A 20,188-nucleotide genomic window follows, 5' to 3' on the forward strand; every position below is an offset into this window, starting at 1 on the left:
TACTGTAGAAAGATGTGTTAAAATAACTCTTAAGTTCATCCGATTGCATTTAATGTTATTTAAAATTGACATTTGAAGTTTTCTTTCTTTTTTTTTTTCTTTTCTTTTTTCTTTTTTTTTGCAAATATGCGTGTTTGAAACATTACATTTAATTAAGAATTAAGTTTTCTTTTAATTTACATTAAAGTAAATGTTAGTTCAAATTAATTACTATTCACATTGTGCAGTGCAATTTAATTATATTTTGGAAGATATTAGATGCAAATAAGAAAGTACATATAAAGTTGTATTAAAGTTCCACTTAAGTTATTGAAATAAATCACACTTAACTTTCACTAATTGCATTTAATATGAACTTAAAATCTATTACACATTTGAAATAAAATACAATTAATATGCATTAGCTGTGTAAAAATCACTACATATAATTTACATTTAAGTGTATTTTTATTTGACATTAAAGTATATTTTAGTTCACATTAATTGCTTGTCAGTTCATTGAACAGTGCACTTTAAATCCATTTTAAAGACACTAAAAGCAATTATGAAAGTAAATATAAAGTTGTATTAAAGTGCCATTTAAGTTGTACCAAAAAATCACTCTTAATGACAACTTATTGCATTTTATTTCAACTTGATATGTGATATATTTCAAATCAATTATACTTAATGTGCATTCAGACCGGTGAAAACATTGCATTTGAGTTACACTTAAGTGTATAAATTTAAAGTATATTATTTGTATAATAAGTACACTTTATAAAAGTACACTAAAGTGCATTTTTTTTCACAAGGGTATGGACGTTTCTAAGCGTTTATCTTTTCCTCTGGTAAAAATGTTTTTGCAAACGTAGCCGCGTGTCTGGCAGGTGCTTGTGTGGGTGCTGTCCCATTTAAACTGGGTTGGAAAGCTTGTGCTGTAGGGAAGTGAGTGCGTTTGGGTCACTGTTGGTCAATATCTCTCAATCTATTTGTCTATCTATCTATCTATATATCTAGTCTATCTATCTATTTATCTATAATCTGTGCTATAATCTGAATACTCTCGTCTACTACTAGTCTATCTAGTAACTCTCAATGCTCTCAAGGTGGGCTTTGATAAATTCTCTCCCCAAAGTGAAGAGATACAACCCGATATGATGCTGCATGAGCCAGCCAGTACAGGAACACCAGCACCTCAATATCCTTTTCCCAGCCATGGTCAGAGTCTGACTTCAAAGCAGCGATGATGGACATGATGGACTGTCGTGAAAGCCGGAGGCTGGGGAGATGGTCAGATCCATCTTCGAAATATAGTCGAAGGACTGGCACAGCAGCATTCAGGTGGCAGTAGGTTATAGGGCTCACAGTCTGTAAATGTGTATTTACATTTTTTCTTTAAAATATTATGTATATATTATTTATCTTGTATATATTATGTTTATTGTATCTATTTGTAATATTTATTTAGCATATGTATTGTATTTATTCTCTTTTTCTCTTTCTTGCGCTTTTGCTTTCTCTCTCTCTCTCTCTCTCTCTCTCTCTCTCTCTCTCTCTCTCTCTCTATATATATATATATATATATGTATGCATTAATTCAAGTTTATTCATTTTTTCATGTGTCTTGTTTGTCGGGTCATTCTACGGAAATGTCCATTTTTCTGTCCCTAGCCTTTACAGAAATATTACACTTGAAAAACACTTTAGGTTTACAATTTTTTTATATTTAAAAATGAAACAATATGTTATTTGAACAATTACACTTTCTTGAGCCATTAATGTGGCAATGTTTGATTTTTATTAATTAATTAGAATTCCAAGCACCACAGAAGTGCTCGTCCCCACAGTCATGTACAGAGGGAAAATGCTTTATTTTGAGGTCAAAAACAGTGTTTTCTTCCATTTAAAATACAACCATGTGCCCATAACTATAAAATATATGATGTAAATTACATTAAAAAACAAAATGCTAAATAAATATTATAAAATATATAATGAAAGTAGTGGTCCCCTGGAGTTGTGTCACTGGTGTTACCGTTTAACAAAAAAGCTCTTATTTTGAAATAATAATCACGCTGATGACATCACTCGACTTTCTTCTTCCAATTTTCTGGAGATCTATGAAGAGAAGCCCATGGTAAGTCCACTGTCTCTTTTCAATTATCAGAAATCTTCTCATTTATCCCATGATTTCATATGAAGCTTTTAGTTGAAGTCACTGGTATGACCTCTTTTATTGTTTGGGCATTGTAAAAAACTAGAATACAAATGGATTAAACTACTTAATTTAGTGAGTACACCATGATTGACAACATGTGGTTTGATACCTTGCAGCAGCCATTTTGTAAAATGCAGTTTTCATGAAAATTGTCACTGGTGTTACTGTCACTGGTGTCACCTTCCTTATGGGTAACCCCAGTGAAGATCAGTAACACCAGTGACTCCCTTTTATAGATAAACTTTGTTCAAAGCTATTCATTTAGTTATTTTGCATAAAATAGCACTGAAATTGTGATTCTAACTTTTCTTTGTCATTGTTAATCCTCCTTTGGTCATGTATTTCTAAATTGAGGGTATGGCTAAACTGAGCGCAGCTGAGAAACAGCGACTATACAGAAAGCGTAGAGATGCAGAGCAGAGTATTTGCAGAAAAGGAAACAGAGCTATGTCCGTGACATTGACACACAAAAAAGAAAGAGAGTAAGTAATTTGAGTGAAAGGGAGAAGAGATATGAGCGAAAGGCATGGAGGGCCCGTCAGCAAAGATGCAGGCAAAGAGTCAGAGCAGGAGCATTGACCCCCCCCCCCCCCCCCCCCAATATCATCACCAGATAGATCACCCAGCATTTCAAGGTACAAACTGAACTGTTACAAATACAGAAATAAATGGTGAAAGAGATATAAAAATGCATAGCATTCAGTACCTCCACATACACACTCACACACAAACACACTCTCTCTCTCTCTCTCTCTCTCTCTCTCTCTCTCTCACACACACACACACACTCTCACACACGCACTCATACTCACTCTCTCTCACACACATGTTTGTTTTTGTGTAAAGTGTGTTCATCCCATAGGTGTAATGGTTTTTATTCTGTACAAACTGTATATTCTATGGTCCTTCACCAACCCTACACCTAACCCTAACCCTCACAGGAAACTTTGTGCATTTTTACTTAATCAAAAAATCTCATTCTGTATGATTTATAAGTGTTTTGAAAAATAGGGAGAAGGGTTATGTCCTCATAAGTCACCCTCTCCTTGTGATACCTGTGTCATACCCATGTCATTATACAGAGTTGTGTCCTGATATGATACAGAAACAAGAGCACTCTCTCTCGCTCACTCTCTCACACACACACTCTCTCTATCTCTCACACACACTCAAGCTAGGGTTAAATGAGTGAGACCTTTTTTTCAAGAAAATATTTTGCTTTACAGACAACTACAACAAGGGAGGAGACAACGTAGGAGAGATGCACAAAGGAAACAAAGGGAAATAGAGAAACTGAAAGACAAGATCATCGGTTAGAAACGAAGATATGAAATGGTGAAGAAATGAAGTTAAAATGTTAAGTTAAAATGTTGTCTATGATATTTTTCTAACTCTGATTTCAGTTCTTATGAAATGAGTCATTTGTATATGTTATGTATGTCACTGGTGATTTGTTGTGTCACTGGTGTTACTGTTTTTTTTTCTTTCACATTAAATAAAATCTGTCATATGTGGCATAATGATCATTTTAAATTCATTGAATTCTGCTGCACTTAAGAGTTAAGCTTTAAATGATTGTATTATTGCTGGATTAAAACCTTTTTTTCAAATATTTTCATTGTTATAGCAAATACATGGTTGTGCAATTGAACTAACATCATTCAGTCACACTTTTAACAAACCTGATTAAAATAAATAAAACATAATCACCGTATTAGTTAGATCATCATTAATTTTCTGTACCTCTGACTGCATGTGCTGAAAAAAAAAAAAAAAAAAATTTCATAAACACCTTTAATATCGCTAAAGAAGTAAGGTAACACCAGTGACAAAAAAATGGTGTATGCGGTCTTTAAATACATGCACACAAAAAATAAAAAAATCATTAAGCTGTAATTTATGTGTACTCATAAATTCAAAGGGTAATCTAATAATGTGGTCTAAATTTAAATGTTAGAAAAAGAAATCAATTTTAAGAGATCTTGCCATACCAAATGTGGACGTTTCTGTAGAATGACCCTGTCCTGTGTATTTTTAATTATTAATAACAATAAACTACTTAATTTCGTTAATCTAAATCAACCTCTGTCACGATGTTTATAGACATCTCTTATTATTCTAAGGTAAAATTTTCAAGCTAAATAGGTGATTATACTTACGCTATTTTATAAACATTGTATAAGCTGTCGACGAAGGCGTGATCGATCTACAAGCAGCTGACCTATTCCTCCTCTGAGCTGTTGATCCTATCAACGTTAAAACGCAGATGAAAGCGGTAACAACTAACTTTACAATAAACACTGCTGATGTTTGCGCAGTCGAGTGGGCTCTTTAAATTTTCGCGCTTTTGTGAAGGCGCACGTCACGTGACGACACCAACATGGTGGATGTAGTACGTCCGAGTTTCATTCATACTACCCACATTCATACTATATAGAACGTACTGTTCTAAATTAAAATGTAGTACGCAGTATGCGATTTCGGACCCACCCATACTGTTTTTCCTTAAGGCATATTAGAACGCAAATTAAGTATATGTACGTCCGAATCTCGCGAGAAACTCAAATGTAGTACCCAGTACGCAGTATGCGATTTCGGACGCAGTGCAGGTCTTTCTTCCTCTCGTCGCTTCGCTCCAGTCCAGCGGGAGGCGCTAAACATACACGTTTGTTTGACAAACATCATTAAACCTCAGGGGAAGAAGTTCAGTTTCACCGCGCTCTCTGTTGTTGTTATGTCGGTGTGCTGCCTTAATACAAACGGTTAGACAAGTTTCTAAGAGAAAAAAATACAGATTTTGAATCAGTTAGTAAATACCTGTTATATTCTGAAGCGATCAAGAATATCTGGAGGAGTTTATCATCTGAACTGAGATCTGCTGCTGTGAAGATGGAGTTTGTGAAAGAGGAGAGAGAAGAGAACACGAGTGAACGAGAAATCAGCACAATAAAACACGAGGAAACAGAAATGAAACACGAGGAAACAGAAATGAAACACGAGGAAACAGAAATAAAACACGAGGAACCAGAAACCAGCACAATAAAACACGAGGAACCAGAAACCTGGGGGATAAAACACGAGGAAATAGAAACCAGCACAATAAAAGACGAGGAAACAGAAATAAAACACGAGGAACCAGAAACCTGGAGAATAAAACACGAGGAAACAGAAACCAGCACAATAAAACACGAGGAAACCGAAATAAAACACGAGGAAACAGAAATAAAACATGAGGAACAAGGAGGTTGGTGTTTATTCTTCATAAATTATTAATGAATGTTTGTGGTACATTAGGCTTACAAAGCTTTTTTTTGAGCCCTGGAGAATTTTTGTGTAGACGTGTGTGTGTGTGTGTGTGTGTGTGTGTGTGTGTGTGTGTGTGCGTGTATATTTTTTTTTTCTTTAGTTATTAAGCAGATTAATAACTTAAGTCTGATAACACTGTAATCGGCACAATCTGTGCAACAATAATATGCTGTGCTGCATGGATGTAGCCTACATGTTTGTGTTTTTGGAAAAAAGTTTATTTGTGGTTAGTGAAAAATGTATTTTAAGTCACTAAAATAAGGCCATGATACACATACGGAACATTGTTCACAAAACATAATAATATTCTTATACATCTGTTGTCCTGACCCTAGTACAAGCTCTCATTCTAATCCTGAAAGTCTTAAATGCTTATGTCTTATAACATCACCTGTGTACCTAATTACTGGTTGTCTGATGAGTGCATAATCGCTGAACAAAAAGAGGTTTCAATAAGTGCCACCTGCTTGGTGATAGCTGTACATGTAAGCACAATAAAAGCTGTTGATTTCTAAGATGATTGTTTTCTAAAGACAGATATTGATTTCAATGGTTTGTATCTTAAACCTGAATTGATTGCTTACCTCCATTGTAACTATTTCCCCCACACAAACATTAATGCTTGATGCTAACTTAAGTCTTATACGATCACCAAACCATTTGAAACAGATATACTTTAACTTGCCTTTTATATGTCCTGAGATATTGAATATCAAATAAGACGGATATAAATAATTTCTCTTGAACACTAAATTTTTTCTTACATTTTTATCAGTTATTTCTCAGCAGGAGAATGTGCAAATATATATATTTTTATTTACTGAAAGTCAGAGTTGAGCAGTAAGTAGTTACTAGTAATTTAGTTATTTTAATAATATTGGAAAATTAAAAATTCTCTAGGTTAAAATGAGCCCAATTATACAATAATCTGTCATTTAGATTTGAAGATATTCGTCATCGAATTATAACAAAATATAACAAAACTCCAAATGCGCACATTCTGCAATATTCTCAAGGTTTTACCTTTATAACTTCATGAAACATGCTCCGATTGTGAAAAATGGCATATCATTATTTACAGCAGATTCTCAAGATTGAAATGAGTCCAAAATCAAAACAATCCATTACGATCTTTCATATGTAAATAATACCTTAACCCATGAATCAGTTGGAGAGCTCTATTAAACATTTGACAGAACGTAGTGTTACAACCCCTTGGATCAAGGAGTAGCAACATGAATGGAGAGTCCATAAAACATAATCAAATTTGCACAAATATGTATTTTAATCAGAAAACAGACATAACTACATCAAAAATATAAAGATACAAAAACACAACATCAAGCGTTGGACTAGAGAGCGTGAGAAAGTCCGCCTGACCACCAAACAGCAAGACCAGCAGAGACCAAGCCCCAATCTCCTTCCCTCCCGAGGGGTAAGAAAGCCAGCACCTTATAGGCAGCATGGTTAATCACAATCAATTTTCCACACCTGCATCACAGCACTTAACCTAAAGACACAAAAAGTGTTACCCCATGACACCTGCTGGACAAAATAAAATACTACAGCCCCTTGGATCGTCACAGTAGAATCAGACTATAACTTTTGACTCTCCTTGCTATATTCGTGGAGTTATGAGTTGGTATTTTTGTGTATGGCACTCAGAAAGCAACAGTATTTAAATAGTATACTTCGGCAGGTCAAGAGCTAAACAAAAAGTCCTGTTTCATTACAAAATATTGTAACTTTGATCAACTTTATACATGTTAGCATGTTAAATGATGGTTGCCTGTCTATGAATGGTACACCCCTCTAAGCTCACAGAAGTGGTTTGACCCAAGTCCTCAGCAGCCAATGACATTGACCCGTTCAAACTGATTTTTTACGCGTACTTCACGTGTATTTAACATGTATTTAACACGTGAAATATGCGCTGATTTTTCCACGCGTAAACAACACGTATTTAACGCATTTGTTTACTCGTGAAATACACGTATTTAACGTGTTGTTGACGTGTTAAAATTCACGTGTATTTGACCCTCATGGCCTTCCATAATCTGCAGTGCTTCTGCAGTCCGAGTGCGTTACGTATGTTGTGCTGAAGCAGCATGGACTCATTGTGCTTTCACACAGGACGCGTTTGCAGTCCGGAGTATGTGTGAAACAGCCGTTATACTTCTGCGTGTCAGTTCTGCTCTGCAGTTACACCGCTGAAACGCTAGTTGACGCGAGCGGGTTCCAGTGTGTTTACATTCCTTGATCCTCGCGGGCTTCTACGACCAATGGTGACTGACAGAGAGTGGATCATGTTGGAGCTGGAGCTTATCGAGGTCCAAAAACTGTTAATTTTTGTTAAATTACTAAAACTAAAAGGCAGAAACTAGAGAAGGCGTCGGAGGAGATGGTGCGTGCGACTCGTGAACCAGTTGAGACAGAAAGAGGGTGAATTTTCTGTGCTTGTCCTGTCTGGTCAACTTGTTGTGTAAATTGTATTGGTGTAAAATATAATGCACCAATAAATGACATGAAACCATTTAAATAAAGCCCAGTTTTAAAGTCATGTCATTGTTCCTTTATTTACATTAACCTACACAATACAATCTGCAAAAATCAGGGAAAGATTTTTTTTTTAAGCTTGTACTATACATACAAATGGTCGAACTATGTATATGATAATACATCATGTAAAGGTGCAATGGTCTATAATTGTACTATACAAAACTATTGTACTATGCAAACTATACAAATAAATTAACTGTAAGATCTTAATTTACTGTAACCTGAACCATAAAATATGCATACAGCAGAAACCAACATAATTGGTTCAAACTATATACACAATTGTTTAATTTAAAAGATAGTAAAAAACAGGTGCAATGGTCTTGAATTGTATATTAAAAATAGATGCAAAGGAGCAAACACACACACATGTGCAACTATATGTTAATGTTTATTTGCAATAACCTTCACACATTTTTGGAAACAGCAGTATTTTTTTTTTAATAAAAAGTGCAAACTATATAAAAGTATGAGCATGACAGTGCAATGATCTACAATTATTATCAAAAATAAATGCAAAAGAGAAACTTCACAAATGATGCAAACTACCATATAACCTGCATGAATTGGTGTGAACAGACAATAAATAAAGCTAAAGTGCATACTATATACAAAAATGTGCAAACTTTATACCCTCCACAAATAGTAAAACAAGATAAAATATGAATGGATGGAAAAGTGCAAACTATATACAAAAAATAAAAAAGCAAAAGTGCAAACTGCAGATACGGTGCATTTCCATATGCGCAGAATTTAAAAGGTTGAACGTTGTCAAAGTAGGCACAATTGTTTTTGTTTTTTGCTGCCACTCAAAAAGTATCTTCGACACGTCGAACATTGCCTGCGCTCTGTGGTCCTCCGGCACCATCCATAGCATATCTGCAACAGTTTGTCCAAACCGGTCGCTCTCATCATTGCCTTGACACAGTCTCTGTCGAAGCTCCACCCACCATTCCTCCAACTGAGCCTCCAACCAAGCATCCTGCACTTGGACCCAGTCATCTTTTTCTTTTCTATTCCTTTTTTGTGCCATTCTTGGACTGGGGGATGGAAGAGATGGCCGGTGATGGGGGCTACCACTTGGTAATTGGTCATCATTAGCCGCATTTCCACTGTCGGGGCAGTGCGAGCCAGGGCTTAAAGCGGGCCGGGCGGGGCTCATAGCCTCGGGCCAGTAGCACGAGGCCAGAATAGCGCAGGGTTTCCAAAGAGGAGCTTGAAGCACCGCTGCACGTCACTAAAACACGCCCTTTACACGCCTCTCAGAAAAACGTCATGCAACCTCATTATTTCACCAACAAAGAGAAGTTATCAGAAAACTAAGAAATAAGTCACTGGAACATGCGCGATCACAAAACAAACATAATAAAAGCGGCCGTTTGTTTGCATGCTTTGTTATATATTCAAATTCAAAAGCATCGATGTTTTAACTGTAGAATTGATTTAATTTATCAGGACTCAAAATTAATCTAAATACACTTATTACTATTTTATTTATTTATTTATTTTTAACGCTTATGAAAATAGCCTGCTTATTCAGTCGAGTCTGTTTCTGTTTATTAGCCACAGTAGCCGTCATATTTAGAATGAATGATAATATCTCTATTTTTATAAAAGCTCCCGAACAAAAAACATTATTAGGCCATATTCTTTTATGATAGGCAACGTGAGAAAAACTCTCGAGACGAGGTTTGTGACAGATAATATAAGTTACTTAATAAATACACGATTGTGATAGAGAATAAGAAGCTGACGTCTGATTTCTTCAAGCAGTTCATATTTTACCATGTTTACTATGGTAATGTGTTTAGCATGCATATCTTTTTCATGGCTTATAAATATTTCTGCCTTGTATGGTGATTATAATCCACATTGGATTAAGTTATTTCAAACACTCGCTGCTGACTGAAAGAGAGTTTTGAGCTCGACTTATTTAAAAAAGTGTTTAATGCTGATGTTAAAGCTGTAATCTTTCTGAAATGATGCAGTCTCGCTATTTTTATAAAAGCTCCCGAAAAAAATCCTTACTAGGCTATATTTTGATGATATGCAACGTGAAGCTAAACTTTTGAAAGGAGACGACAGATAAAATGTTACTTAATAAATACACAATTTTGATAGAGAATAAGAAGCTGACGTCTGATTTCTCCAAGCAGTCATATTTAACATCTTTACTGTGTAACGTTAATGTTTAGCGTGCATAGTCTTTTACATCGCTTATAAATATTTCTGCCTTGTTTAGTGATTATAACCCACATCGGATCAAGTTATTTCAAACACTTGCTGCTTACTAAGAGTGAGTTTTGAGCTCAACTTATTTTAAAAGTCTTTAATACCAGTGTTAAAGCTGTTATCTTTCTGAAATGATCCGCGCTGATGCTCTCCAGACACGGAGAAACTCCGCCTTTGTTCATAACCCCTCCTCTAGCCCCAGCTGGCCCGCTTTGGCCCAAGGTTTTCGTCGGGCCAAAAAACCTGGCCGTTGGCCCCGAGGAAGCCCCGGCGAGGCACGATCAAGCCCCGGAAGTGACAGTGGAAACGCGACTGGCCCTGGCACGCACTAGCACGCCCGGTCCTAGCTGATAGTGGAAACACGGCTATTGCTGTTGGCTGGAGGTCTCACATCCGATAAACCAGTGGAGTTTGAGCTGGTATCAGTCCCATCCTGTGATTATGAAAGAAATAGCAAATAGTATAAGTTATATATAAAGGTGATGCATTCATTGTTAATTCATAGATAGATAGAGCTATATAATAACTGCATATTCATACATTACAAATGCTAAATTGTTGCATTTTTATTTCTGTAAGCCAAATAAAATTACAAGCTACTATATTATGTAAATACAACCCATTACATATATTTACAACCTATTACACATGCTTTTTGACTCACAGGTATATTATTTTTGCAAAAAATCAATACCCCATGTGGTAGCATTGCTAGTTAAGTTAGCTAACCGAAACACAATAGAGGTACATAAAAGGACGTGCATTATTTACCTTATCGTCAAAGTTTGACTCCGTAAGCCGATGTTTGACATGAGGTGCCAGCCAAGATAGGAATAAATAAAACGCTGGGATTTTTTTCCTTGTGGCTAGTTTTTTACAGAGACGAACGTACTTGTCTCGAGAGTCCTTCCATCTTCATGCACTCCACTACATCTAAACCGACGTTGGAGGAAATCTCCCTCCACGAATTCACTGCCATCTGTCAGTCTTTGTAATCTCCCAAAGAGGAGTCATACAGATGGCTGTATTTCCTCACTTCTTCAATTAATCGCTCGGTCACTTGGTCCATTTCCATGTTGGCTCTTCACTGAATTTTGGAATTTAATAATGGCGGGCGGTCCAGAGTGCAGAAGATCATTCTGGAAATGCGTAGGAGGAAACGTGATCCTACCAAGCCGACCAATCACAGATCTTGCAGTCCGCGTCGTCGTGGTGTGTATTTAAATTTGGCAATGCGTAGTTAAACACTTCAATGCGTATGCTACGCCGTACCTACTATGCGCACCCGACGCAGAAGTATAAATTGGCCTGTATTAAGACAGTGTGGTGCCCCTGGGCACTATAACGCAAATGCCCCCCTCCCCCTCCCAGACATAATTAAGGTGATTTCTCAAATCAAATGTAATTTATTAACTTGTCCAACTACCATATTTTTCGGACTATAAGTCGCACCTGAGTATAAGTCGCATCAGTCCAAAAATACGTCCTGACAAGGAAAAAAAAACATAAGTCGCACTGGACTATAAGTCACATTTATTTACAACCAAGAACCAAGAGAAAACATTACCGTCTACAGCCGCGAGAGGGCTCTCGCGGCTGTACTTTAACTTTAATTGAAAACAGGGAGAGTGCAGTCAATCGCTTCTGTGTCAATAGCCGCATTTCCACTGTCGGGCCAGTGCGAGCCAGGGCTTAAAGCGGGCCGGGCGGGTCTCATAGCCCCGGGCCAGTAGCACCGAGGCCAGAATAGCACAGGGTTTCCACAGTGGAGCCTGAAGCACCGCTGCATGTCACTAAAACACGCCCTTTACACGCCTCTCAGAACAACGTCATGCAACCTCATCATTTCACCATCAAAGAGAAGTTATCAGAAAACTAAGAAATAAGTCACTGGAACATGCGCGATCACAAAACAAACATGATAAAAGCGGCAGTTTGTTTGCATGCTTTGTTATATATTCAAATTCAAAAGATAATATAAGCTACTTAATAAAAACACGATTAAGAATAAGAAACTGACGTCTGATTTCTTCAAGCGGTCATATTTTACCATGTTTACTATGGTAACATGTTTAGCGTGCATATCTTTTTCATCGCTTATAAATATTTCTGCCTTGTATGGTGATTCTATAATCCACATTGGATCAAGTTATTTCAAACACTCGCTGCTGACTGAAAGAGCATTTATCTATTACCGTCCCTGTTTTGATTTTAGCAAATCAGTTTGACCAAACGCATACAACGTGATTAATATTCATGAACCCAGCAGCTCATCAATTCATAGTGCATTGTATATTGTTAGTATGATAGTAGAATTAGTAGTAGTATTATCTTTTAATAATAATTAATATGATCTATTACTCTTTTTTTTTTTTTTTTTTTTTACAGAAACCCTCAATGAAAATCTTAAGCATCACCACCAGTCTTAAGTTCAGTTAAAATGACAAATATGCATTCATTAAAAGTTCATTTTTACATAAAGGCATTGTGCTACTAAATGTTACTATTATTTAGTCAAATGTATGTGATACTGCTACTACTGTTGAAAAAATTCATACATTTTTTTTTTTAAGAAATAAATCACAAAATATTTCTTCCATGTTTTAATTTTAATAGTAAATCCCCTTTATTTACCAAAAATAAAATGTGTTCAAATTTCATAAATTAAAAGACAAATTAAATTTGGGGGAAACTTGTTTACTGTTTTTCATTATTATATAACTTGAAGAAAAACTTTAAACACAATTGTAAATAAGTATAAAGAATGGCATTGCTTTTATTTTTAGTGATAAAAAGTTTTAATTTAAAAAATTTTTTTAAATTGGCATATTTTTGTCTTTTCCTTTGGTACCGAAATTGGTACCGAGAACCGTGGATTTTCACTGGTATCGGTACTGAATACTGAAATTTTTGTACCGTGACAACACTAGTTGTTAATAAGTTTAATGCAGCTTGTAAATTTTTTCACAAAACTTTTTGTTTTCTCATCCTGTAAATATATTTTTTACACATTAAAACAAATTGCTCTATAATTTAAAGTACTTTTTACAATCATTTACAGCATAGTTTAGTATTAACATCAGGAAAACAACATCAGTTTGAGCCACGTGCTGCCTCCATGTGTTCTGGGGTCTTTAGCAGGTGAGTCTCTTGGTGAATGGCCAGCACCTCTTCAGAGACCCTTGCAGTACAGGGGTCCAGTCTGATTTAGAGGAAAGAAGGAAAAGAGGAATTGTTTAGTGCTATGAAAACGTAATTCGAAGAAATATTGAGATACTTAAGTAAACCATTTTTAGTAACTACAAATACCATATGTTTAAAACCCCAAAAATGAAAATAACAAACCTAGAACAGCTTAAGGGTGAGCAAAGGATCACAGAATTGTCATTTTTGGCTGAACTATCCTTTAAGTAAAAGTATTATCTTGCATACTCTAATATACATAAGGTATTGAGAGTAAAAGTAAAGGTATGTACAGTCTTATGCTGACAAATAATTTGTCAGGATGGTTTTACATTAATATTACTTCTGCACTACTGTGTATGTTGAAGTTTACTTCTAAATATGTTCAATGTTATTCAATTTAAAGTTGCCTAGTAAATATACTGTTTGGTAGTTTAATCTACAACAATGCATCATGTTGTAAAAGACCATATTTTTGTAGTGCTGATGTCCTGTGAGAAAAACAAAACGTAGTACTTTATATTTGTATGAGTAAACTTAACTAATGTACTTCCTTAAAGTCCACCTCTGATTAATGTAACCACATTTATTGTCAGAAACTTTTATTTTCATTTTTCATTTTATTTTTATTTATGCTTAACCGCTTGAAAAAAAAATGAGTTGCAAACCTGTCTACATATCACCTTGGTCAAGACAATAAACTATATAAAAATCACACCTTCTTAACATATCAGTCAGCATTTGAACTGCTGTGTGTGCAAGTGTGTGTATTTTGTAGTTTTTCATATGTATAATTATAATATTCATGTAAGCTCTGAACCAGAACCTGCATTTAAAGTTGTAATCAAACAAAGGATGGAGCAAACCAGTGTAACTTACCTGGCCTCGGTCTTGGCTAAGCCTGAGGTACATAACTCTCCTCCATTATGACGTAAAACATAAAAGCTAAAATGAGCAATTCTGGCTCCACCTATCCTGGCAGGATTATCCTCTCGTCAGCGCTCTTCTCGCACCGTTGTAATGCGACAGAGCAGTAATCGGGAACCTCTGGTGGCGGAATTAGGAAATCCAGCAAAGGCTGAGCATCTCACGCACTTCGAAGGGCCCTTTGTGCATTTCGGAGACCTGGTCTTCGAAGTCCGTGGCCTTCGAAGTGTGTATACACTCATCTTTGGTGTGTTTTTTCACAAGACATTTCTACTGTTTGTGTTGCCAAATGTGCCATGATCAAACTTTCACTGAGTTTCTATAATGGATCTATTGTGTTTGAGGAATAAATGCTCTTTTCCTACCTGTGACAATACAATGGGGAAAATGTTGGAATTGATATTAAGACCCCGCTATTGTTGGGTTAATAACTTCATCTACTCAGAAGCTAGATTGTTAACTGTCTTTATTAAATTAACTCTCAATGAACAGAAAATAACTCTGGCTGGCACCGCTTGGCACAGCTGCTGTTGTTCTGGAGCATATGCAGCAAAAATATCTAAGATACATTGGCGGTTTATTCTTAAACCAATCAGCGAGCTCGAATAGTGGAAGCATAGTTAGTTTAATATTTATTTTTTCTTATTTAATTATATAGGAAATTATGTTATTATCTTATGACATTTTTACATCTGAACAATATTATTATTTCTCTTAATAGAAATTGGTGGCTCACCTGCAATACCATGGCCCAAAGGTTGAAAACCACTGTATTAAAGGGCTAGTTCACCGAAAAATTTAAATTACGCCATTAATTACTCGCCCTCATGTTGTTCCAAACCCGTAAGACCTCCGTTCATCTTCGGGACACAGTTTAAGATATTTTAGATTTAGTCCAAGAGCTCTCAGTCCCTCCATTGAAACTGTGTCTACAGTATACTGTCCATGTCTAGAAAGGTAAGAAAAACATCTTAAAAGTAGTCCATGTGACATCAGAGGGTCAGTTAGAATTTTTTGAAGCATCGAAAATACATTTTGGTCCAAAAATAGCAAAAACTATTTTATATATAAAAATGACTTTATTCATCATTGTCTTCTCTTCGCGAACTAATCATTCGATGCAAACAGACCTTTTTGAAGCAGTTCACCAAATCGAACTGAATAGTTTAAAAACGGCTCACGTCTCCAATAAGCATTAATCTGCGAATGACTTAAGCTGTTAACTTTTTTAATGTGGCTGAACGCCGAGCCGAGCCAGATAACTAACAAAACATTGACTCGTTCTCGAGGCAAAAATCGTTTCTGTCAGACATGTCAGATTCGAGAACCGAGGAGCTGATGATACTGCGCATGTGTGATTCAGCGTGAAGCAAACCGACACACAGAGCGTCTGAACCGAACTGATTCTTTTGGTGATTGATTCTGTGCTAATTTTATGAGCCCGGGTAAACCGAAGGCTTGAATCGAGGGCAATCATCGCCAATGACACCTTTACGTTGAGCATAAAACAACCGGTGAACCGTTTTCTTCTTCAATTTTATTGAATCAAACTGTCTGAAAGACTTACTGGTGATCTGAAAACCGATGCAACCAGTTCTTGACTCAAGAACGAATCACTCTTTTGTTCATTATCTGGCTCGTGTTTAGATATGGCTTCTTTTTTGAACTATAGAGTTTTAGCTGGCAGCGGCGAATGGCACAGTGGATTGTGTTCACCGAAAATGTTTTCTGGAAGTATTCCTGAGCCCATGTTGTGATTTCCATTTACAGTAGCATTCCTGTATGTGATGCAGTGCCATCTAAGGGCCGAAGATCACGGGCATCCAGTATGGTTTTCCAGCCTTGACTCTTACGCACAGAGATTGTTCCAGATTCTCGGAATCTTTGGACGATATTATTCACTGTAGATGATGATAACTTTAAACTCTTTTCGATTTTTTTTCTCTGAGAAACTCCTTTCTGATATTGATCCATTATTTTTGCCGCAGCATTGGGGGAATTGGTGATCCTCTGCCCATCTTGACTTCTGAGAAACACTTCCACTCTGAGAGGCTCTTTTTATACCCAATCATGTTGCCAATTGACCTAATAAGTTGCAAATTGGTCCTCCAGCTGTTCCTTATGTACATTTAACTTTAACTTATTGCTACCTGTCCCAACTTTTTTGTAATGTGTAGCTCTCATGAAATCCAAAATGAGCCAATGTTTGGCATGACATTTCAAAATGTCTCACTTTCAACATTTGATATGTTATCTATATTCTATTGGTAATAAAATATAAGTTTATGAGATTTGTAAATTATTCCATTTCTTTTTTGCTCACAATTTGTACAGTGACCAAACTTTTTTGGAATCGGGTTTGTACACAGTTTTAACATTAACACTGCACTGTGCTTACATACAGGTAAATTAAACACTTAGTTTAAATTAAAATGTGTTATAACAAAAATGACAAAAGTAACCTGTTCTGTACTTAAATATAAAAAAACCTTATTCAAAGATTAAATTAAAATGTGTTACCACTAATTAAGATTTAATTTAGTTTTTCCCCTGCGTAACCACTAGATGTGGCCTGACACTTTGAAAACCACTGCTTTAAACGATACTAATTTATTTTTAAATTCCTTTCATTAATTTATTGAAATTGTACTGACATTTGCAATTATGTGTTTCAGAAAACACTTAGACTATAAGAAGACTATTATAAGAATAAAAACATATGACACACCTAAAAAAATTTACAGGCAAATATAAATAAATTGGGACCGACAGAGCAGTAACAAACAAGCAGCACCTCACCGCCAGCCACATCACTCCCAGAAAGACTATAATAACGTTCATATTTTCAAATTGGAGAAAGCCGCGAACCATTTCATTGTCAAGTTTCCTGGATGAGAACAAGATTAACCAAGCATGATCTAAGTAATAAAGTAAAACAACCAATAGGAATTATTTCAGCATGATAAACAGCGAAATGTATTTCTTTTTGTTGTTAATGATGATAATATTAGCATATACCTTTCGATTTTAGAATAAGTATCATGATTAAAATATTGTAAAATTCTATTAAAATAATTGTATAAAAATAATTTAAGTTTTCAAACCTTTTTCAACAATTTAGCATTACACATTTTGAACGTTGTTTCAACATTAAAGCAACTGTCCATATTTCAGCCATATTTCAATGTTGAAGGTTGGTCATGTGCCGGCTGGGAGGGCTCTTAAAAAAAATGTGCATCACAGACAGAGTGTGTGAATCTGGAGTTATGTAAGCATATGCCCAGTCTGTTCTGTTCTCGCGCTAGTTGAGTTGCATACAGATTGTTTCGGACAGCATACTGCGGAAAGTCAGGGCCATGGAAAATTGTGCTATAAAGTGATTTAGAAATCATGCACACTCAAATCGTGATTTTTTAACAAACTCGATAAATCATACAGCCCTAGCTAAAAACTTGTTAAAGAAAACATATTCCAGTTTAATTAGCTTCCCCAGATGCTCAATGTAAATTGTGAATTGCATACACTGAATAATTTGTCAGACTGCACTTTCTGTACCTGTTTTGCGCTACTTGAGTTGTATATACATTAATTTAATAATAACCAGTAGGGATGCACCGATTGACCGGCCATAAATCGGAACTGGCCGGTTTTTGCTTAAAATACGCAATCGGACAGTTTTTGGTCTTCTTTAGGCCGTTTTTCCGGAAGTGCGGCCGCGTGCACAGACTACATTGTAATCGTTCGCTATGTCATATGTGTGGAAGTATTTCGAAGTATATCTGTGCGCAGGACACTGGCAGCCGATCAGTACTGGAAATGCAGAGCTACATGTCTGAGGCACAGATAGCAGGAAGCGATCAGCCTTTGGTATACTGGCGCACAAATAAGAGTCCCTTTTCTGCATGCACTGAAGCTGCGCGAGCTTACTGTTACCAGTCCGAGCCTTGAACAGTGAACACGAGTAGACCATGAAGAGATGTTCAGATCAACTTCTCACGTGTTGGATGAGAAACGAAACGGACTAAACTGTGACGAAACTTTTTTTTTTTTTGTAAAGTGGAACTTGCAAACACGTTTGAAAAGCCGAAGTAAAAGACAGTTGATTATTTTTATTTTACCTTAAAATAGGGATGTCAACGATTAATCGATGATCGATTAATTGTCGATAAGAGATGCAATCGATTAAGGCTGTCGATGGTCGGTTAACCGATTCAATGTTGGGCTGCGTGCGGCTCATGCGCACTCAACACGTGCGAGCGGCTGTGAGTGACGGTGACGATATATAAAAGCATCATCATTCATTCACAATGTACAAATTAAGCTTTTAATGTGATTTAAACTTTAAAGTAGCTACATTAAAATAGAAACAACATAAAAGTTCTTCAAAATTAAATGCAATAGAAATGTAGTTACTAATCATTTCATCAGATAACTGTTTTATATCGTGCGCTTTGCAGGGCGGCGGGACACAGTGACAGGACAGGTAGTCTATTCATTCCTACAACTTGTTAATTCATTCCTACGAATTATTAATGTGGCAATTGTCCATGTTTCATTAATTTTGTTCCCTAAATAACCCATGATTTAAGTGAAATAAGGGAACAAATTAATAAATCGAACGAATTCTTAATTCATGAAATCTTTAATTTCCCTTCCCATGTTTACCACAGTAAGAGATGCGAAAACAGTTATTAAAAGCGAAAGATAATAAAATAAACCTGGGAAATAAGAGGGTTAGACTATGAAGATTTAGGAAAAGAAACAATGCCTAAATATACTGAATTTGTGGAAATTCGTGACCAACCGGCAAACCAGAACAAAGCCGCGTAAATGAAGACTATGGGGTCCAAAAGCATGGTCGCGAGCTAACATTTTCCAGTTAACCTATTATTCCTCTTAAATAATTAAGATTAACGGATTTAAAACAGAAGTGTGGGCGCTCCATAAATTCACAAAAAAAAAAAAAAAAAAAAGGATGACAACGCATTCTGTTTGTTTGCTTTATTTTACAAGAGCACAAATCTTCTGTTTTTATTGTGAGTGTGCACAACTGAAAGTAAACACTTTTGCGGAAAATATATATATTTTTTTAATGTCTCAGCTGTTTCGATCGCGCTGGAGCCTGCTGCACACGTATATTCTAGCGATTCAAACTTACATCGCAGTCTGTTCATTATCAAAATAAAATAGTCAACTAAACATTAAAAGGTTACACTGGTCAGTTTAAATAGACCGTAGTATACCGGTCCACTCTGTTGTTATGCCATGGACGTTTTTGCTCATATGAAGAGGATCATCTTTTCCGTCTATATGCGAATGCGTGTTAAGTACAAGCCTAGTTTACATTATAAATAATAGTTTTAACATTCAAATACATTGCGAATATGGAAACATTTCGATTTGTGCCGAATGAGACATGAGCAATAACCTCCAAATAAATCTAGCCAAAACCGCGCTCGCTCATCCTCGTCTGCACGCATGCACTGTCACGATCTAATGCGCTGTATGCCGGATTTTTAAAAATCTGACATTTTCTAGGACAGAATCCAGCAGGATCAAATTAATGTGAGCAACTGTGTTTTGGTGCAGCAGCGCCGATGTAGTTCACTTAATGTGCAGCGCAGTCACACGCGCTCCACATTTCGGATAATTTTATTTTAAATACAATAATGTCAGTTGAAAACATTGCAATTGTGCTTTAAAATACAACAACGAGCACCACAAAAGAGGCGCGTTCAGCGTTCTCCGTGCGGGATTGGAAACTGTCAACAAAGTAAAATG

General features: G+C 36.1%; 1 protein-coding gene across 3 annotated transcripts in view; it reads left to right on the forward strand.

Annotated features, from left to right (window-relative positions):
* Nucleotides 1–4,891: 4,891 nt before the first annotated feature.
* LOC127953356 (zinc finger protein 271-like) overlaps nucleotides 4,892–20,188 on the forward strand; it is a 104,059-nt gene continuing 88,762 nt past the window's right edge. For all 3 annotated transcript variants that reach the window (XR_008153146.1, XR_008153145.1, XM_052552577.1), the window contains exon 1: nucleotides 4,892–5,444. Coding sequence is in view for 1 of the 3 variants with exons in the window: in XM_052552577.1 (XP_052408537.1) it covers nucleotides 5,090–5,444 (355 nt within the window). In the remaining 2 variants the exon portion in view is untranslated. The remainder of the gene's footprint in view (nucleotides 5,445–20,188) is intronic.

This window comes from Carassius gibelio, chromosome B3 (genome assembly GCF_023724105.1).
Source record: "Carassius gibelio isolate Cgi1373 ecotype wild population from Czech Republic chromosome B3, carGib1.2-hapl.c, whole genome shotgun sequence".
Lineage (NCBI taxonomy): Eukaryota > Metazoa > Chordata > Actinopteri > Cypriniformes > Cyprinidae > Carassius > Carassius gibelio.